Below are 19896 nucleotides of genomic sequence, written 5' to 3'. Positions count from 1 at the left end.
CAAGAGCCGGTCTTGCTCCGGAAGTATGGTCTGGCCCTCCGTTGCAAGAGCAATACTCGGATCTGAGATGAGATCTTGACGGGATAGGCGGGGGTCTGCCTTTTCTGGAGCCGGGTTTCTCCGCTTCCAGTAACAGTTGTCGAAGTCTGATGGCGCGCTGGAGCACCGCTGGGTCCGGTGTTCTTCAAGTCCGGGTCTCTAGGCCGAGGGGCGTCTCCCGGAGCCGTGTCCATTTGGGGGGGCCAGGTGTCCCGCGTGGGCCGTGCACCCGCGCGGGCCGGACTGAGCGCACACGCCGCAGGGCTGTCTCGGCCCTCCCGTCGCGGCCGCCTAGAGCCGCGCGGTCGGCTCCAGCCGGCCGCTGGGGAAAGACCTCACCCGCCCGCGCCGTACAGCTCGGCTCCACCAATCAGCGCGCTCCTTCCGCGGCCGACCAGCGCTCCAGTGACGCGCGGGCCAGCCTGCGCCCGCGGCGCTTTGGCGATGGCCCCTCCCGCGCTAGCCCGGCTACTTAGCGGCGCGCTGCGCCTCTTGTGCGACGGCCCCTGGGCGACGGCGCGTGCGGGCGCGGCCTTGGCGCGCCCCCTGGCGGCCCGGCGGGGCGCTGCGGGCGCGGCGCTGACCCGGAGGCGGCGGCGGCGGTGCCCGGATGGAGGCACGTCATTGTCCCCCGCCGGGCGGCTGGGCTGTGTGCGGCGGCGGCGGCGGCGGCGGCGGCCGCCGAGGGGGATGGAGCGAGCGCCGAGCCGGGTCAGGTAAGCTCCCGCCTCTTTCCTGCCCGCCGCTGGCCAGCGTGGGGCCCGCGGAGCGCCCCGCTCGCCTCGGCCGCAGCTGCCCTGGCCGCCCCTCTGCCGGCGCGGCCCGCCGGGGGCTGGCGCGGCCCCTCGCCCGCCGCCCCCTCCGCAGCGGCGGGCCGCCCGGGACCCCGCCGCGCCGGTGGCAGTGCTGCCACCGCCGGCCGGGCCTGGCCGCTGGGGAGGGGGCGGCGGCCGCAACGGCCGCGGCGGCCGGGCTCCCAGATCGCCGGGCTGCGCGGGGAGGCCGGACCCCCCTGGTTGCCCATGGACACTGCCCTCCCACCCCCACCCGGCCCAGCCCGCCCCTCTCGGCCCGGGGGCTGGGCCCGGCTGGCTGCTCCGGGGCGGCCAGGCCCGCATGGGTCTGCCCGGGGTGGGCGTGTGCCGGCCGCTGAGCCGCCCGGAGTCCCCGGGCCGCCCACCGCCCCCCGCGTGGCTGCCACCTCCCGCCCCTCGGAGCCCCGGGCTCGCCTCCCTGCCCCCACTGCGCCCCCCAAAGAGACAAACTTTCCCACCCGGGCGTCCCGCCGGCCCGCCCGCCGCGCCGGTCCGTCCTCGCGGGGCCGTCCACCTGGCTAGTCCACCGGGTGTCCGAGTTCCCCACGCCTGCCGCCGGGCGGAGCGGGCACCCTCGGGAGGAGAGGAGGGGCCGGCCGGCCCGGCGTCGCGTCCCCCAAAGCGCGTGTGCCCTGGTCCTGTTCTTTATCTTCGGGGCAGGAAGACCCAACTTACCTGAGGCGGGGGCGTGGGGGGGAAAGGGCGGTCAGTTTCAGATGTTTGAGATGAAGATTTGATGGGACAGAAGTTTTACCATCTAGGACTTTAACCTCGCTGTAATGAATGCAATTGAGATTACTTTTGTGGAATAGCTCTTTTATATTACGGGAGGCCTTAGGGCTTACTTGTTTATGGGAAAACACGTTGGTTATTTAAAGTAAATACACTCAAATAACAGTAAAACTGGTTGAAAAACTAGTTAGCCCCTAAAACAGCAGTATTTTAGGTTCTTGTACGTTTTAGTGGAGTCTCAAATTTTAACTTGTACATTTGAAACATAATTCTCCTCTTCTGATTGTATTATTCATTCAAAGTGTATCGGTGTTGTGAATAATCGGTTTCACTTATTTGTATCTAGGGTCAGTTTCACTTCTTTTCTGTATCATTGAATTAAGTCTACAGAGTTTTTTTTGTAAAAGTTTAAAGCAAAGTGATTTGTTTCCTTACAAATAAGTAAAATCCAGGTTGTCTTTTTAAAGTTTGTGAGTTTTCAAATGGAAATGCAACAAGAATGTGGGTTACATTGTTCATTAAGAAGTACAGGTATAACAGTTTCTTTTTGCATGTATTTATATTTTTACCACAATGTATGTGGAGTGTCATAATGTTCAAATAGCCATATGCTTATTCTTTTAAAAATGAAAAAGAATAATGTATTCTAGCATTTGGTCACCACAAGGGAGAAATACCATATAAGGGACAGCATTTTAAGACTTTCAAGGAAAACATTGTAATTAAAGCAGGTACACTTAATGGAAACAATTGAGAAGTCACTTTGTCTCATTCCTCCACACACATCCAACCTTGATTTTTGTACTCAGTTTTTTTCAAACATGCTTTTGTAACTTTTTGTTTGTCTATCATCAGGAGGTGTTGAGAGAAATTTAAACTTTTCATTGAAGTAGTTGCTTAAAAGTCCTGAGATTTATTTCAGTAATGTTTAGAAGCTTTACTGAGAGTAAAGAACATGTAACATCTGAATCCTGAGCCCTATGCAACATTGTTTGGCTTCCAGAAAGGTTTTCTCCAGCTTAATACCTGATGGTTTCAGGGTAAGAAGTCATTGGCTGAATATGCATCTGAAGGAGAATGGATGTTGTTGGTTTTCCCAAATTATAATGCTATGTGGTTATCAATGACTCCGTTGTATGTTTTCCTTGGGTTTTTTTCTTAATTAAAGAGTTGTTCCCCCCCACCCCGCGATCCCCCCAAAGGCAACTGGAGCAAGTAAAATGGTTTTATTTAGTCATTTGTTAATGATTGTCCTGAAGGGACAGAAAATCAAGGTTTTTGCTATTTAACATTACTGTAAATAAGGCTGGCTTAATCGTCACTGTTTTGGCTTGCTTCTTCCTTTTCCTCCTCCTCTACTTCTTTTCCCCTTGTTGTCTTATTCTTGCCTCCACACTGTTTTGTAATTTCTTTTGACTGTCAGATGAGGAAAGTATAAACTTTATTTGGCTAATATGGCTCAGGCTTTCTTCCTGAATAAAGGTCCTGTGTTTTACCTAGATTGACTTAAAATTTCAGTTCAGTTTTTCTTTTTGTTAAGATCTAATTAACATCTTCTTCTCTATTTCTACGTAAGATTCCAAAAATATTTAAGTTTGTACTTTTTTGGGGGGTGATAATCTTAATTTAAATCTTTAATTTAAAATCACAACAGAATTGAGGCTTTTAAAAAACCTTATTGTGAGTAGACAGTGCATCGTAACATTTGTTGAAGTGTCACGTACATGGGTAATTATTTTACTGTGCTGAATATTTTTTAAAACAAGTTCTAAAGGCTATTCCTACTTCAGAATTTTTAAGGATTAAATGAGATACTTTATATAAAACAGTCAGCGAAAATTGGTGCTAGGAGCAAACACTGGTTACGTCCTGTCTTCACAACTGATTCATTTGTTCAACACATGTGTGGAGAGCTTTCCTTGTGCCAGGTCAGGGCATGTAAACAAGAACATGATGGAGAGCCGCAGGCAGGATGGCTGTGAGCGCTAAGGTGGAAATCTGGAAATCAGCCCGAGGGTGCCCAGGGTGCCACCAGAGCTTCCAGGAGGGGTTCTCAGACTGTCTTGGGGGAGGGGACTATCAAGGAAAGTGTCCCAGAGGAAATGAATTCTAAACGGAGAAGGTGGGTGGGTGTTCACTGGCTGGAGGTGGAAGGGTGGAGGAAGTTTGGGGAAAGAACAGCATGTGCAGAGCCTGGAGAGAGAAGGCAGGACAGGGCCGGGGGCACGGAGAAGCTCCTAGGGTGGCCAGTGTCCAGAGTCCGGGTGTCGGGATGCTGGGCCGGAGGTACTCGGGGCCGCCTGGAAGATCGTCTGCAGAGCAGTGGCCTCTGCTAGATTTGGTTGCCGCTAGACAATATGGGAAACGTTCCTAAAGTGCTGTGTTGTGGAGTTTGGTAGAGCCCAGCCGGGAATGTTGGGCTTGGGACCTTTTCCCAGTAGTGACTAGTTTGGGTAATAGTTGCTCCATTTCGTAGACCCAGTGGATTCTGTCCAGTCTCTCATAAGTCATTATGAAAATTAAGTAAGTTAGTGTGTGTTCAGTGGGTGACACAATGCCTAGCACATAGAAAATGCTCAGTTAGTGGTGGCCCTAAGATTTTAATAGGGTTCAGAGAGAAAATTATAATTAAGTACTTTTATAACATGTATTTGTGTTCCAGTTTGATGTAAGTAATGCCTTATGGACTTCATTTTAAAAAATCATATATGCGAAATAAATGAGCCTCTTCAAAATGTGTTTCAAAAGTGAGACTTCCTATATTAAAAAAAAGTAATATATTTCAAACAATGTCATTTTGGACTTTAAGCTTCAAATTAAAGCTAGATTTTCTTTTCATGTAGTTGAGACTTTTCCTTGAGGAATTATATATGAATTGAAAATTGAGCCAAATGTGTTAGTGCATTTCACATTCTAGGTTTAAGCAAGGGAGAGAAAAAATATAGGTACTTTGTGAATGTATAGAGTTGGAAATTGAGATACCTGATTATAAAACGAAATATCAGATTTTCAGAGGGCATGAAATAGAATGACAAGATCTAACCAAATACTTCATTGAAGATTTTATAATTAAAAATTGTTGGCATGTTCAGATTAGCACAACAGTAAATATCCCAAGGAAATTATTACAAAGTTAAAAAATAGTGTTGCTTTTGTATTGGGGTGATTTGTTGGAAAATTAACCTAGCCGTTTTTAATTGTTTTCAAAGATCTAATGGTAGAGTAAGTAGATTACTCTTCTTACCTTATGAAACAAATGTATGCTTTTCTCATCTTTTACAGAGGTGAACAATGACCACAGGTGACAAAGCTTCAGAATCTTCAGACCCATCAACCTGTCAGAACCAGCCTGGCAGTTCTGAGGCAGTCTCACCTGGAGACATGGAGGCAGGTTCTGCCAGCTGGGGTACTGTGTCTTCATTAAATGATGTTTCAAGTCACGCGCTTTCTTTAGGACCAGTACCTGGTGCTGTAGTTTATTCAAGTTCACCTGTACCTGAAAAATCAAAACCATCACCACCAAAGGATCAAGGTACTACTGTCTAGAAGAATCACTACAAGAAACTCCTGTATAAATGCTGTCAGTGGGTTGGTAGTTTCAGAGAGGGGCTTATTTTGCAAGATACACTGCCACCTGAATGGCCAGCAGAGTTACATTATTTGACAGGCTTCATTTTCCTCTGCTGCTTGTTCATGATTAACATATGTATCAAAGCAAGGTAAGATTATTTTTAGTTACTATGAATTTATTTGTAGTTGAATTCCTAATTTTTTGAAGGATAGACTTTGTCTTGGTGAGAATTGAGATGGGCAAGCATTTCATTAACTTGTCCATTAACTATAGTGCCCTAAGTAAATGTCTACCTTTTAAAAATTTAAAGATTTTTTTTAATGTTTTTAAAATGGTTGCCTTTTGACAAATGAGCTCCACCCAACTTTGTTTTTGTTTGTTTAGTTTTTGCCAGTTAAAATCGTCTGTAGAAATAAAGCTCTTTGAAAGCGAGCAGATCCTGTAAATGTTACATTATGTATAAAACCAGGTTAATGTGGTTATATTTGTTAAAACCCATCCTGATAAGTAAGACATTGACACTTTAGTTGGTACTCCTGAGACTTTCGGATTTGGAAGCTTTGAAACCTTAAGAGATTAGTTCCCACACAGAACATTGTTTGGTTTAGAATAATTTGGCTCTCATGTTGTTTTTTGTTTTGAGTCTTCCTAGTGCGTGTGATATTGTGATGTGGAGGTGGGCGGTAGGATTTGCTGAAGGTGTTTTGGGTGAGGGGACATTTACATCACAAATCAAACAACGTAACTGAATGTTATACAGAGGGGTTTAAAGATCTTTATAAGCAGGGCATTCCCGCAGGACATCCTCTCACAGACTCCAGCCTCCTGTCACCTTGCTGGGGCTCCTCTCTCTTCCTCAGGATTTAGTTTGTATCACCCGACCTGGCCCTTTTGGGGGCCCTTGTCACGCTCTTTGAACATCCATTTCTCCTTTCCTGATTTTGATCTCCCTTCTTCAGGAAGCTGAAGCCCGCCTTTTTGCATGCTTAAACACTCAATATTGCTATTAAAATAGAGAACCATCTATTGGGCATCTCAGTCTTTGGTAGTACTGAGGAACTGCTGAACTTTTGAAAAAACAGTCTTGCTGTGGACGATTTTTGGCCTTTCCTGAATAAATTGTTTTTGAGCCTCACCTGAGTATCATTAGCAATCTGTTTGTAAGTTTTAAAAATAGATAAGAAATTTTTAGACCATGTAGACTATACTTATGAGTATGTATAGTGATGCCTAACAGCCTGTTTCCCTGCTGGTAAATTTGGGATGACATCACTACCAACCTTTAGAATTGAGAGTATCCGACAGCTAGTGAGGACTGAGGAGGTGAGATGATGGTGAGGATGACGTGCTGCTGGGGGTACAGAACATGAGCATCCTCAGCACATATTACAGGGAATCGACTTTCCTGCACTTTTACTGTGTTGTACTTTATTTATTTTTAAAATTATTTTAATGAAAAATTTTAAGTAGGTGCAGAAGAGAGAATAATTGTAATGAAGTCTCACGTGCCCCTCAGCCAGCTTTGATGTTTATCAGCTCCTGGCCAATTATACCTCCACCCACTTACTCCTCTCCCCACTCCCCATCATTTTAAAGCAAATCCAGGACTTTATACTTCATCTATAACTAGTTCAGTGTGTATATTTAAAGAAATCATGTCTGAAAATTAAAAGCTTTTTATATTAAAAATCCAGTCAATGTGCAGATTTCCCTGGCTGTCGTATAATTTTTTTTAACAGTTGGCTGTCGAAATCAACCTCCAAACAAGGTCTATGCTTTGCATTTGGTGAATATCTTTTAAGTTTTTTTTAATCTGTTATATGCTGCCCCCCCCCCTTTTTTTGTCCTTGCAGTTTGTTTATCAAAGAAACCAAATCATATAGAGTTTCCCACATTCTGGGCTCTTTCTTTTAAAATGTCCCTTTCTCCCCTGTATTTCTGGTTAGCTGGTCATAAGAATCTTGATCAGATTCAGGTTTGATGTGTTGCTATTTATTCAGCTTCGGAAGTATACAAAGCTTTCTTTTTAAATATTTGTTTATTTTTCTAGCTCTAGGTGATGGCATTGCTCCTCCAGAAAAAATTCTTTTCCCATCTGAGAAGATTTGTCTTAAGTGGCAGCAAACTCATAGAGTAGGAGCTGGGCTCCAGAATTTGGGCAATACCTGTTTTGCCAACGCAGCGCTGCAGTGTTTAACTTATACACCACCACTTGCCAACTACATGCTATCACACGAACACTCCAAGACATGTAAGTGTTCTGTATTATTTTATGTGTATAGTGTTATGGTATGCTAACCTACTTTCATTTTTTTTCTCTGAAATGAAAGTGAAGATTTAAGCCAAGAATTTGATCATCACTAAGGAGTTGGTTTCTTCTTTTAGAAATCATGGAGGAAGACAAAGATTTACATTCAGGTCGCATAAAAAACATTTTGCACATAATTTGACCTGTAGAATTATTTTAAAAGAAACATATTTTATCAGCATTTGGCATTTCTGAAGCCCCTGCTGGCTTTCTGCACTTGCTAAAAAATGTGACTAAAAAATGTGACATAAATGTCTACTGTCAACAGCTTGGGACAAGCAGGGCTAAGAATCCCACTTCTCCTGGCATCCATCCTGTGTTGAGCGCTTGATTCATTTACAGGCTTTAAGCATTAACGGAGAGGAGCCTCTTGTCACTGGTCCTCACCTCCTGGAAATTCATGCAGGACTTTCCCTTTAGTGTGTGAGAGCTCGGTTTTCAACCCAGAGGGCAGGAAGTTAGTTAACACACGTTATGTCTTTAGTTAGGTGAGAGCCAACTCCGTGGTCAACTAGTGAAATTCAGAATTTAGAACATACCCGTTTTTTGAGGTTTTGACCTTCTGCATATAGTGTTGTACATACTCTTCACCCTTGATAAGTGAAATCTCCCTGTTCTTTGATCTACATTAATGTGTGTGTGTGTGTATGTTAGGGTGCTGGTCCTTCATTATTAGGGTGAAAACAAAGCCCCTTGGTTTCTTTTTGAATAGCCCTTTACTTTTTTGTTTTTTTTTTTTGTGGCTTGTGGGATCTTAGTTCCCCCACCAGGGATTTATTTATTTATTTATTTATTTATTTATTTATTTGGCTGTGCCGAGTCTTCATTGCAGCACGCGGGATCTTTGATCTTCATTGCGGCGTGCGGGTTCTTTAGTTGTGGCATGTGGGATCTTTAGTTGAAGCATGCGAACTCTTAGTTGCAGCATGCATGTGGGATCTAGTTCCCTGACCTGGGATCAAACGGGGCCCCCTGCATTGGGAGCGTGGAGCCTTAGCCACTGGACCACCAGGGAAGTCCCCCGACCGGGGATTGAACCTGGGCCCTCGGCAGTGAAGGTGCCGTGTCCTAACCACTGGACCACCAGGGAATTCCCAAATAGTTTTTTACTTAATGGAGAATTTAGACTCACTCTTTTAAAACTTTATTCCCCCAAAGAGCAAAATTATGGTTTTAAAGAATTTGGAAAGTACAGAAAATTTTAAGGTAACTAAAAGAAAATCACCTAGAATCTCACCATCAAGAGGTGTTTCTTATGCCAGGGTTTCAAATTACAGAAGGAAGATTCTGTTTGCCCTCATTTTCTTCCTTTTTAAGTCCATAATTCATTCCCCACAGACAGCTTTCCTATCACTTTTGCACTTAATGAAAGTAGGATGTGGATGAAAACCCAGCACTGGCACCTGGACAGAGAGAGAGAGGATGGAGACAAAAATGCAGACACTCGGGGTATCCAGAATTAGGTGCCTGTCTTTTATAGGCCATTGGTAGTTTTCTCTTTCTCTCTGTTTTCTCAGCTTTATTGAGGTGTTGTTGATAAACAATAAATTGCATGTTTAAAATACACAATTTGATGCATTTTGACATTTGTGTATACCCATGAAACGATCCCCACAGTCTACATTATGGACATACTCATTGCCCCCTAAAGAGTCTCAGTGCTCCTTTGAAATCAGCCCCTCCCGCCCTTTCCTGTCCCTCATCCCCTCCACCCCAGGCAGCCCCTGATACGCTTTCTGTTTGCTACCGATTAGTTTGTATTTTCTAGAATGTCTTCTATGTGGAATTACGCAGTATATATTTTTATATTGCCTGGCTTCTTTCACTCAGCAGTTATTTCAGCATTATTCCATGTTGTTGCATGTATCAATAGTTAATTTTTATTGCTGAGTAGTATTCCATTGTATGGATAGATGTACCACAGTTTGGTGCTCCATTCACCTATTGATGGACATTTGGGTGATTTCCCATTTTGGGCCGTCACAAATTAAGCTACTATGAGGACTTCCCTGGTGGCGCAGTGGTTAAGAATCTACCTGCCAATGCAGGGGACACCGGTTCAATCCCTGGTCTGGGAAGATCCCACATGCCACGGAGCAGCTAAGCCTGTGCGTCACAACTACTGAGTCTGCGCTCTAGAGTCCATGAGCCACAACTACTGAGCCCACATGCTGCAACTGCCAAAGCCCGCGTGCCTAGTGCTCTGCAACAAGAGAAGCCACCACAATGAGAAGCCCATGCACCCACTCGCCGCAACTAGAGAAAGCCTGCACGCAGCAACGAAGACCCAACGCAGCCAAAACACAAAACAAAACAAAACAACAAATTAAGCTACCTTGAAGTCTTTGTAAGGACATGTTTTCATTTCTTGTGGGTAAATATCTAGGAGAGGAATGGCTTGGTCCTATAGTATGTGTGCGCTTAACTTTAAGTTACTTCCAAACTGTCTCCCAAAGGGATTGTGATATTTTACATTTCCACCAGCAGTGAATGAAACTTCCATTTGTTCCCTATCTCCCCTAATACTTGGCGTGGTCAGTCTTTGTGTAGTATAATAGTATCTTACTGTGGTTTTAATTTGCATTTCCGTAATGAATAATGATGTTGAACATCTCTCCATATGGTTCTTTGCCATCTGTGTATTTGCTTTGCTCAGGCGCCTGCTCATATCTTTTGCCTGATTTAAAATTGCGTAGTTTTCTTATCGTTGAGTTTTGAGAGTTCTTTATGTATTCTGGATAGAAGCCCTTTATCAGATATGTAATTTGCAAATGTTTCCCAATCTGGAGAAAATAGTCTCCTCACACTGTCTTTCAAAGAGCATGTTTTTAGTTTTGAAGAATACTACTTCATTATTTTTCCATTGTTATCATCTGTGCTTTAGGTGTTGTATTTAAGAAATCTGCCTAATGAGAGGCTGCAAAGATTTTCCCTTTATTTTTTAGCAGTTTTATACTTTTAGTTTTTATATTTAGGTCAGTGATACATTTTGAGTTAATTTTTATTTGTGGTGTGAAGAATGGATTAAAGTTCATGTTTTTCAATATGGATATCCAGTTGTTCCAGCACTATTTGTTCAAAAGATAGCCCTTTCTCTACTGAATTGTTTTTGTACCTTTGTCAAAAATCAGTTGATCAGGGCTTCCCTGGTGGCGCAGTGGTTGAGAGTCCGCCTGCCGATGCAGGGGGTGCGGGTTTGTGCCCCGGTCCGGGAAGATCCCACGTGCCGCGAAGCGGCTGGGCCCGTGAGCCATGGCCGCTGGGCCTGTGCGTCGGGAGCCTGTGCTCCGCAACGGGAGAGGCGCAGCAGTGAGAGGCCCGCGTACCGCAAAAACAACAACAACAGCAGCAACAAAAATCAATTGATCATATACGTATGGATCTATTTCTGGACTCTGTTTTGTTACACTGACCCACTGTCTGTCTTGGCACCACAGCACAGTGCCTTGTTACTATACATTTAAAAGTTTTGAAGTCAGGAAACTTTTCCATCTTTGTTCTCCTTTTTCAAAGTTGTTGTGGCCATTCTTGGTCCTTTGCATTTCCAAATGAATTTTGAAATCAGTTTGTCAATTTCTACAAAAAAGCTTCCTGAGATTTTGATTAGGATTGTGTTGAATCTGTAAATCAGTTTGGGACGAATGGCATCCAAACAGTATTGTCTTCTGACCCACAAACTAGGTATTTATTTAGGTTATCTTCAGTTTTTCTTAGCTGTGTTGCATAGTTTTCAGTATACAAGTACAATTTGTACATTTTTTAATCCGATTTATCCCTAAGTATTTCATATTTTTGAAAGCTATTATAAATGGTAATAGTTTTTGAATTTCGATTTTTGATTGTTCATTGTGAGAATATAGAAATGCAGTTGAACTTTGTTTATTGATCTTGTATCCTACAACTTTGCTCAGCTCCTTAATTCTAGTAGTTTTTTTAATACAATTACTTGATGGATGCCCTTATGATTACTTAGAGGCGTGTTTTTAGTTGCGAGATGATTGGGGATTTTTTGGAAATTGTCCTGTTACTGATTACTATTTTAATTCCATTGTGGTCAGAGAAGATACTTTTATTGTTTGAATCCTTTGAAACTTGAGACTTGTTTTATGCACCAGAACGTGGTCTAGCTTGTTAAATATTCCACGTGTACTTAATAAGGATGTGTATTCTGCTGTGTTGGTTGGAGTTTCTATAAATGCTGATTATGTTTAGTTACTTGATAATGTTGTTGAGGTTGTCTTTTATGTCCTTTTACTGCTTTTCTGTCTACTTGTTCTATCAAATTTTGAGAGAGGTATGTTGAAATAAAAGAAATTTTTGAATTTGTTTCTTCATTCTGTTCTATCAGTTTTGCTTCATGTATTGTGAAACTCTGTCACTTAAGGTTATTATGACCTCTTGGTGAACTGACCTATTTATAACTTATGAAATGACCCTCTTTATCCCAAATAGTATGCTTTACTCTGAAATCTGCTTTGTCTGAAATAGAGCCACTCCAGTTTTCTTATTAATGTTAGCATGGTATGTCTTTTTCCATCTTTTAACTTTTAACCTATTTGTGTTTATATTTAAAGTGGATTTCTTGTAAACAGCCTATAGTTTGTTCTTGTTTTTTAATCCAGTCTTACAGTCTCTGCCTTTTAAAATATAAATCATTTATATTTAATGAGAGTATTGATATGATTAGTTTTACATTTACCATCTTGCTATTTGTTTTCTAATTGTCCTGTATTCTTTGTTCCCTTTTTTATCGTGTTCTGCTTTCTTTTGGAATGAATAATTTTATATTTCCTCTCCTTTATTGGCATATTTTCTCTAACTTTGTTTTCTCCTTTTAGTGGTTGCTTTAGGGTTTAGCATACATTTTTAACTTACCATAGCTTGCATTGAGATACTATTACATTTCTTGTGTAGTATAAGGACTTTATGACAATATACTTTCATGGTCTCTCTCTAGGCATTTGTGCTATTGTTGTCACACGTTTTATTTTTACTTAATTTGTATCCACATAATATATTGTATTATTTTGCTTTAAATAAAATTTAAAAGTTTTATTTTAAGTAGTTAAGGTTTCTTTACCAGTCTTTTATATTTACTTACTCTTTTATCATTTCCACTGCTTTTAATTCCTTTGTGTAGATCCAGACATCCATCTGGTATTTTTTCATATGCCTGGAGGAATTCCCTTAACTTTTCTTGCTGGTGACAAACTGTTTTTTTGTTTGTTTGGTTGGTTGGTTTTCTTAATAAATTTATTTATTTATTTATTTTTGGCTGCGTTGGGTCTTCATTGCTGGGTGCGGGCTTTAGTTGCGGCGAGCAGGGGCTACTCTTCCTTGTGGTGCACGGGCTTCTCATTGTGATGGCCTCTCTTGTTAAGGAGCACGGGCTCTAGGTGCGTGGGCTTCAGTAGTTGTGGCACGCAGGCTCAGTAGTTGTGGCTCACGGGCTCTAGAGCGCAGGCTCAGTAGTTGTGGCGCCTGGGCTTAGTTGCTCCACAGCATGTGGGATCTTCCTGTACCAGGGGTCAAACCCGTGTCCCCTGCATTGGCAGGTGGATTCTTAAAACACTGCGCCACCAGGGAAGCCCCCAAACTCTGTTTTTTGGGTTTTGTTTTATTTGTTTGTTTTTTATTCTTGGTCTGAAATACCTTTATTTTGCCTTTTTTGAAGCTAAACTTTATTTTGAGGTAATTTTAGATTTACTTGCAGTTGTAAGAAATCACACAGAGGCCTCCTATGTACCCTTACCCAGTTTCCCCCAGTGGTGACACTGTAGTTCAGTCTCACAGCCAGGATATTGATATCGATACAGTCAAGGTACAGAACATTTCTATCACTAAGGATCATGTTTCCCTTTTATAGCCAAGCCCACTTCCCTCGTGTCCCCACCTCCTCCTTAATCCCTGGCAACTACTAGTTATCACTTCTATTATTTTGTCATTTCAAGAATGTTACATATGTTGAATTATATAGTAGGGATTGGCTTTTTCACTCCGCATAAGTCTCTGGATATTCATTCACTTTGTTGTGTATATTAATAATTTGTTCCTTTTTATTGCTGACTAGTATTCCATGGTATGGATGGACCACAATTTGTTTAACCACTCATCCGTTAAAGGACATCTGGGTTGTTTCCAGTTTCTGGATATTATGAATAGAGCTGCTGTAAACATTAGTGTGTAGAGCATATGTGTGAACACAAGTCTTTATTTCTCTGGAATAAATGCCCAGAACTACAGTTGCTGGGTCATAAGGTAGTTGCGTGTTTAGTTTGGTAAGAAATTGCCAAGTAGTTTTCCAGAGTGGCTGACCAGTTTACGTTCCCACCAGCAGTGTATTGAGCTCCAGTCGCTCTGCGTTGTTGCCAGCATTTGGTGTTTCACTATTTTTCATTTTAGCCATACGGTAATGATGAGTATAATGATATCTCATTGTAGTTTTAATTTGCATTTCCCTAATGCCTAAAGGTCTTGAACTTCTCTCCATGTGTTTATTTACCATCTGTATATATCCCCTTTGGAAAATATCTCTTTGTGTCTTTTGTTCATTTTCTGTTGTGTTCTTTGTTTTTATATTGTTGTTTTGTTCTTTATATATTCTAGATATTAGGTCTTTTTCAGATGTATATTTCCAACATTTCCTGCCAGTTTGAAGCTTGTCTTTTCATCCCCTTAACAGGGTCTTTCACAGAGCAAAAGTTTTAAATTTTGGTGAAGTCCAATTTTTCCTTTTATGGATTGTGCTTTTGCTGTCAAGTATAAGATCTCTTTGCATAGCCTTTGATCCTAAAGATTTTCTCCTATTTTTTTTCCTACAAGTTCTATAGTTTTACATTTAGGTATGTGATCCATTTTACGTAAATTTTTGTATAGCGTGAGGTTTAGTTTTTCTGTCTGTGGATGTCCAGTTGCTCTAGCACCATATGTTTAAAAGGCTATCTTTCCTTCATTAATTGCTTTTGCACTTTTGTAAAAAAATCACTTGGGTGTATTTGTGTGGGTCTATCTCTGGGTCCCCTATTCTGTTCTGTTAAGATATGTATCTGTCCCACAACACGGTTGGTCTTTGTTATTGTAGCTATGTAATAAATCTTGATATCAGGTAGAGTGAGTCCATCCACTTATTCTTTTTCAAAATTGTTTTTTTCTATTCTGGTTCCTTTGTCTTTCCATATAAATTACAGAATAATCTTGTCTATATGTACAAAAAAATCTTGTTGGGATTTTGATAGAAATTTTGTTAAACCTGTATCTCAGTTTGGGAAGAATTGACGTCTCTACTATGCTGACATTTCCAGTCTGTGGATGTGGTGTGTCTCTCCATTTATTTAGATCTTCTTTACTTTGTTTCATCAGTGTTGTGTAGTTATCAGCATGTTTTGTTTTGTTAGATCTACACCTAATCCTTTTATTTTTTGAGGAATTATAAGCATCATTATATTTTTAATTTTGGTGTTCACATTTTTATTGCTGGTATATAAAAATACATTTGATTTTTGTATATTGACCTTACTGACTTCACTTAATATTTCTAGGCTTTTTTTTTTCTTTTGGGAGTCCTTGTATTTTTCTATGTAGAGAATCATGTCATATGCAGATAGGGACATTTTTACTTACTCCTTACTGATCTGTGTCCTTTATTCCCTTTTCTTGCCTTATTTCACTGGCTAGAACTTCTAGCAATATGTTGAATAAGAGTGCTCAGAGCTGACATCCTTGCCTCATTTCTGATCTTAGGGGAAAAGCATTCAGTTTGATGTTTGCTGTAGGTTTTTCCTTTTTATCAAGTCAAGGAAGTTCCCCTCTATTTCTTTCTTTTTTTTTTTTTTTCCTCTTCTATTTCTGTTTTACTGATTCCCGCTTTTTATCTTGAATGAGTGTTGATTTTTGTCAATAGCTTTTTCTGTGTCAAATTGATATGATCATGTGAATTTCTTCTTCAGCTTATTAATATAGTGGATTACACTGGTAGATTTTCCAGTACTGAGTCATCTTTGTATCTCTGGAATAAGCTCCGTTTGGCCATGATGTTTATTTTTATATTTTGCTGGATTTTTGTTAAGGATTTTTACATGTGTTCATGAGCTATGTCGCTCTTTAATCTTCTGTTTTTGTACCACCTTTGTGTGGTTTTGGTATCAGGGTAATACTAGCTTTATAAAATGAATTTGGGATATGTTAACTCCTGTTTTTCGGAAGAGATTGTGTAGAATCGATGTAAATTCTTATTTAGTGTAGAATCCATCAGGGAAACTATCTTGGCCTGGAGATTTCTATTCTGGGAGTTTTAAAATTGCAAATTTAATTTCCTTAATAAGTATAGCGCTATTCCAGTTATTTTATATTGGGTGGGTTGTGGTAGTTCACTTCTTTTGAGGAATTGGTCCATTTTTCCAAAGTTGTCAAATTTATGTGTGTGAAGTTATTTATAGTATTCCCTTGTTATCCTTTTGATGTCTGCAGGGTTGATATCCTTGTTTTTGCTTCTGATATTGGTATTACTGTAAATTTCCCTTGCAACACTGCTTTAGCTGTGTCCCAAAACTTTTTTTTTTAATTAATTAATTAATGTATTTATTTATGGCTGCGTTGGTTCTTCGTTGCTGCGCACGGGCTTTCTCTAGTTGTGGTGAGTGGGGGCTACTCTTTGTTGTGGTGTGCGGACTTCTCATTGCAGTGGCTTGTGTTTTTCGCAGATCACAGGCTCTAGGCACGCGGGCTTCAGTAGTTGTAGCATGCGGGCTCAGTAGTTGTGGCTCGTGGGCTCTAGAGCGCAAGCTCAGTAGTTGTGGCGCACAGGCTTAGTTGCTCCGCAGCATGTGGGATCTTCCTGGACCAGGGCTCAAACCCAGGCCCCCTGTATTGGGAGTGTGGAGTCTTAACCACTGCGCCACCAGGGAAGTCCTGTAACTGTTATTCTTATTTCAGGAGTGTGCCCGTTATTTATAATACCCCTTGATGTATATATAGAGTCATATTTTGCTAATTTGGAGGATTATCATCTGTTATCTTTCAGGTCATGCAGAAGGATTTTGTATGATGTGTACAATGCAGGCTCATATCACACAAGTGCTGAACCATCCTGGGGATGTTATTAAACCGATGTTTGTCATTAATGAGATGCGGCGTAAGTATCCTCTATAGTAGTTTATATTAGTATTTGTTAGCTAATTGGTCTTAATGGTCTAACTGGTAAATGATGAGCTCCTTGTGTATTACAACAAACAGCTCATTGTATATGTATATGTCTTTAATGAATAACAGGTTTTTAGTAAACTATTTACTATATAAACACATTTTGAAACCTAAAGTAAAAGATGACAATACAGTAAAGAAGGTGGTATTCAGTTTAATATATAAACACATTAAAAATTTTTAAAAACTCAATTTATTAATAAAATCATTGATAAGCTTTACAGTGTTTTTCTCGGCTATTTGGATTTCTATGCTAATACTAACTCTAATATTGTCCCGCAGGTTTCTTTAGTTTTCAATTAGTTTTAATTCAATGAATGAGTATTACACTATACATAGTGATGGGAATTATCAAAATAAAGTTAATTATACTTTTAAAGAAAATTTTATACTCATAACTCAGCGAATTTGTGGATAAATTTCACTTTTTCTATACAATTTTTAAATGACTTTAAAATTTCCTCTTGAATTGTAATGATCCTGATAGGTCACATGAAATATTTTTATGCACTTTCTATATGTTTTTTGCAGTAAGTTTTACATCATCTTAATTAACTGAGTTGGAATAAAAAATGCTTGCGAATAAAACAAAAACCTAACTCTTACTCTGCTGTCTAGCTGGGTAATTATAGGGGTGGATAATTACACAGTGACAATTTATAATCTTTTTGCCTAAAAAGCTGCTGAAGATAAAGAGGTGTTATATTGGCCCTTGGTACTATTAACAGGCCAGAGTAGACAATGCAAAAATTTTTTAAACATTATAGGATCCTGGCAGAATTTTAGCCAGGGGTGATTTTGTTTGTTTAATTACGTGTATATATTACACACACACACACACACACACACACACACATACACATACACATATGGCAGGCATGTCTAATATTTTTAAACTTAGTCTTTAAGAGAATGTCATTGCGTGTATATACATACATCCATGAACATACACCGCCTGCTAACTCCAAACATATATGGTTGAATAATGAAATTGTCATTTTTGTAGGTCAGAACTGGTAGAATATTGGCAATTTCATATGATTCAAGTTAATATATATTTATATATATTCATACACATTAAAATTCTATGTATATTGTTTATACTTTTGTGTTGTTTTTCATTATTATGTAATTTTGTCTTGCGGCTGTTTAGTCAATTAGAAATAGGACCAAGGTGATACTCAGTGGAGAATATAGTGTGTTCTCTAGGTTATTGGGATAGAATTTAGATAGGTTCACACGTTTATGTTTTACATGGATTCTCTCAGGGAGATCTAGGGCCAGATTTAAGATGTGTGCACTGACATAACATTTGGGACAAATTTTTGAAACAGTACAGCCAAAGTTGAATTTATTCAGGTATCATTTTATTGCTGAAGACATAGAGTCTCTGGGCTCTCAGAAACTCTAGCCCATGTGGACTTTTAATGGTCTAAAGGGCCTGTCCTAGCTGTTCTCAGGGGAGCTTATTAATGCTGTTTCCTCATAAAATAATTATCGGGTATTTTCTAACCAACGTATTGACATAAGATGTAACCTTTGGGGGAGTACAGCCCCGCATGTCACGTGATGATAAAGCGGTGTCTTTACTCGAACTTTATAGGCATAGCTAGGCACTTCCGCTTTGGAAGCCAAGAAGATGCCCATGAATTCCTTCAGCACACTGTTGATGCTATGCAAAAAGCATGCTTGAATGGCAGCAACAAGTGAGTACACACAGCATCCGTCAACCCCCATTCCCACCCCCTGCCTACCTCGCTGGCTCACCAGAACTCAGTCTAGCCTTTTACGATGGGTGTGCAGAGCTCTCTTTCGGCCTCAACTTTTGACTTTGCACTGCCTCTTCCTCAAGTGATTGGCATTATTTTCAAATGGTTGAAATTTTAAAAGGTGTGCTTACTATAATAATTTGGATTTAATTACAGATGTCAGGACATGAATATTGGTCTTGACATGATTTAATTTCTGAGTATCATCATCCCTCTGCAGGTCAAAACTAACCACTTCTCCTTTCTTGTGCCAACGTTTTCTGAGTTGATCTCTAGACTTTAAAATCTGTATTTGTTCCCTGTGTCTTTCTCATTCTGGTCACTTACCAGTTTCTGCAGTTTCTTCTTTAAAATCTAAATGTGGGCTCAAGAGGAAGATGGAGAAACAATTAGATAACAAGTCCTAACCCACTTGTATTGCCTCAACACACCCAGCAAGTCTCCCATTCCCTTCCCACTGCCATCAGCACTGCCTCGCCCAGGCTTTCCTTGTCAGTATGACAGTAGCTGCAGAACAGGGGAGAATGCTCTGTGTTCCCTGCCTTCGCCGGCAAGTCCTCACACTCGGTGTCACAGTCCTGCTTTAGGGTGACTTCCTCTTACTACTTGCTTCAGGGCCAGATTCCTGACTTAATTTTGAAGTCCCTTCTTAATACCAGGCTACCTCTTTTCCTGCCTCACCCCAAACCCTCACTGTGTTCTGATGAGGCAAGGCTATTCTCTGGCTGTCACACATACTGTGCAGCTCTGCTGTTTGAATTCTCGTTCTTTTATAGATGTACATGCTTTTAAAATCTGGTTATAGCCTCTGTCGTTCTTGTAGAACTCTTCTCTCATTTTACTGTTTGACTTTTTCAGATTAGACAGACACACCCAGGCTACCACACTCGTTTGCCAGATATTTGGAGGATACCTAAGATCTAGAGGTAAACTTCTGTTTAAAGGTTGATAAGTGTGATACAGTATGTGGTTTAAAAAATGCAAAGGATAGGAAAGGGTTAATAATGGAACGTGTATCTCCCTTCCGGCCCAGACTCCCATCCCCCATCCTCAGAGGCAGCCCCTGTCCCATTCCAGTAGTTTCCTGTGCATGAGCAGACTGGCTTCTTTTCACATTGGAAACCTTTTTACATTTCAGCACATATAGGTCTAACAGAGTCTTTCACAGTTGCAGTAGTATTCCATTTATTTTAGTTCCCTATCAGGGAATTTTTAGATTGTTTCTAATTTTTGTTGTTGTTGTTACCATCAGTGCTTCATTGAACATCCCTGTATACACATGCCTTTATGTCCATGTAAAAGTGTATATACACAGGATAATTTTTTAGCATCTCCTTATCAAAGGGTGTGTTTATTTTGAACTTTGACTCTGCCGTGTCACTCTTCCAAGAGCCTATGCCAGTTTACACTCCAGCCAGCGGTGAATGTGCATCACATTAGTGCCTCTCACTGTGTAGTAGTAAA

The 19896-nt window shown here is 40.9% G+C and overlaps 1 protein-coding gene across 2 annotated transcripts in view; it reads left to right on the top strand.

Annotated features, from left to right (window-relative positions):
- The first annotated feature begins 696 nt into the window (after nucleotides 1–696).
- USP42 (ubiquitin specific peptidase 42) overlaps nucleotides 697–19896 on the top strand; it is a 35359-nt gene continuing 16159 nt past the window's right edge. Inside the window, exons 1-6 of one of the 2 annotated variants that reach the window (XM_082856691.1) lie at nucleotides 697–755; nucleotides 4869–5118; nucleotides 7208–7408; nucleotides 16485–16595; nucleotides 18267–18369; nucleotides 19291–19358. In XM_082856691.1, coding sequence (XP_082712817.1) covers nucleotides 4878–5118; nucleotides 7208–7408; nucleotides 16485–16595; nucleotides 18267–18369; nucleotides 19291–19358 — 724 coding nt within the window. In that variant the 5' untranslated portion in view covers nucleotides 697–755; nucleotides 4869–4877. Of the gene's footprint in view, nucleotides 756–4847; nucleotides 5119–7207; nucleotides 7409–16484; nucleotides 16596–18266; nucleotides 18370–19290; nucleotides 19359–19896 lie in introns of those variants that run through there. The other variant, XM_082856692.1, reaches the window with a different exon arrangement.

Source organism: Leucopleurus acutus (assembly GCF_964270905.1).
Source record: "Leucopleurus acutus genome assembly, chromosome: 16".
In the NCBI taxonomy this organism is placed as follows: Eukaryota; Metazoa; Chordata; class Mammalia; order Artiodactyla; family Delphinidae; genus Leucopleurus; species Leucopleurus acutus.
Note: the sequence above shows the minus strand (reverse complement) of the source record. Positions and strands in the feature narration are given on the sequence as shown.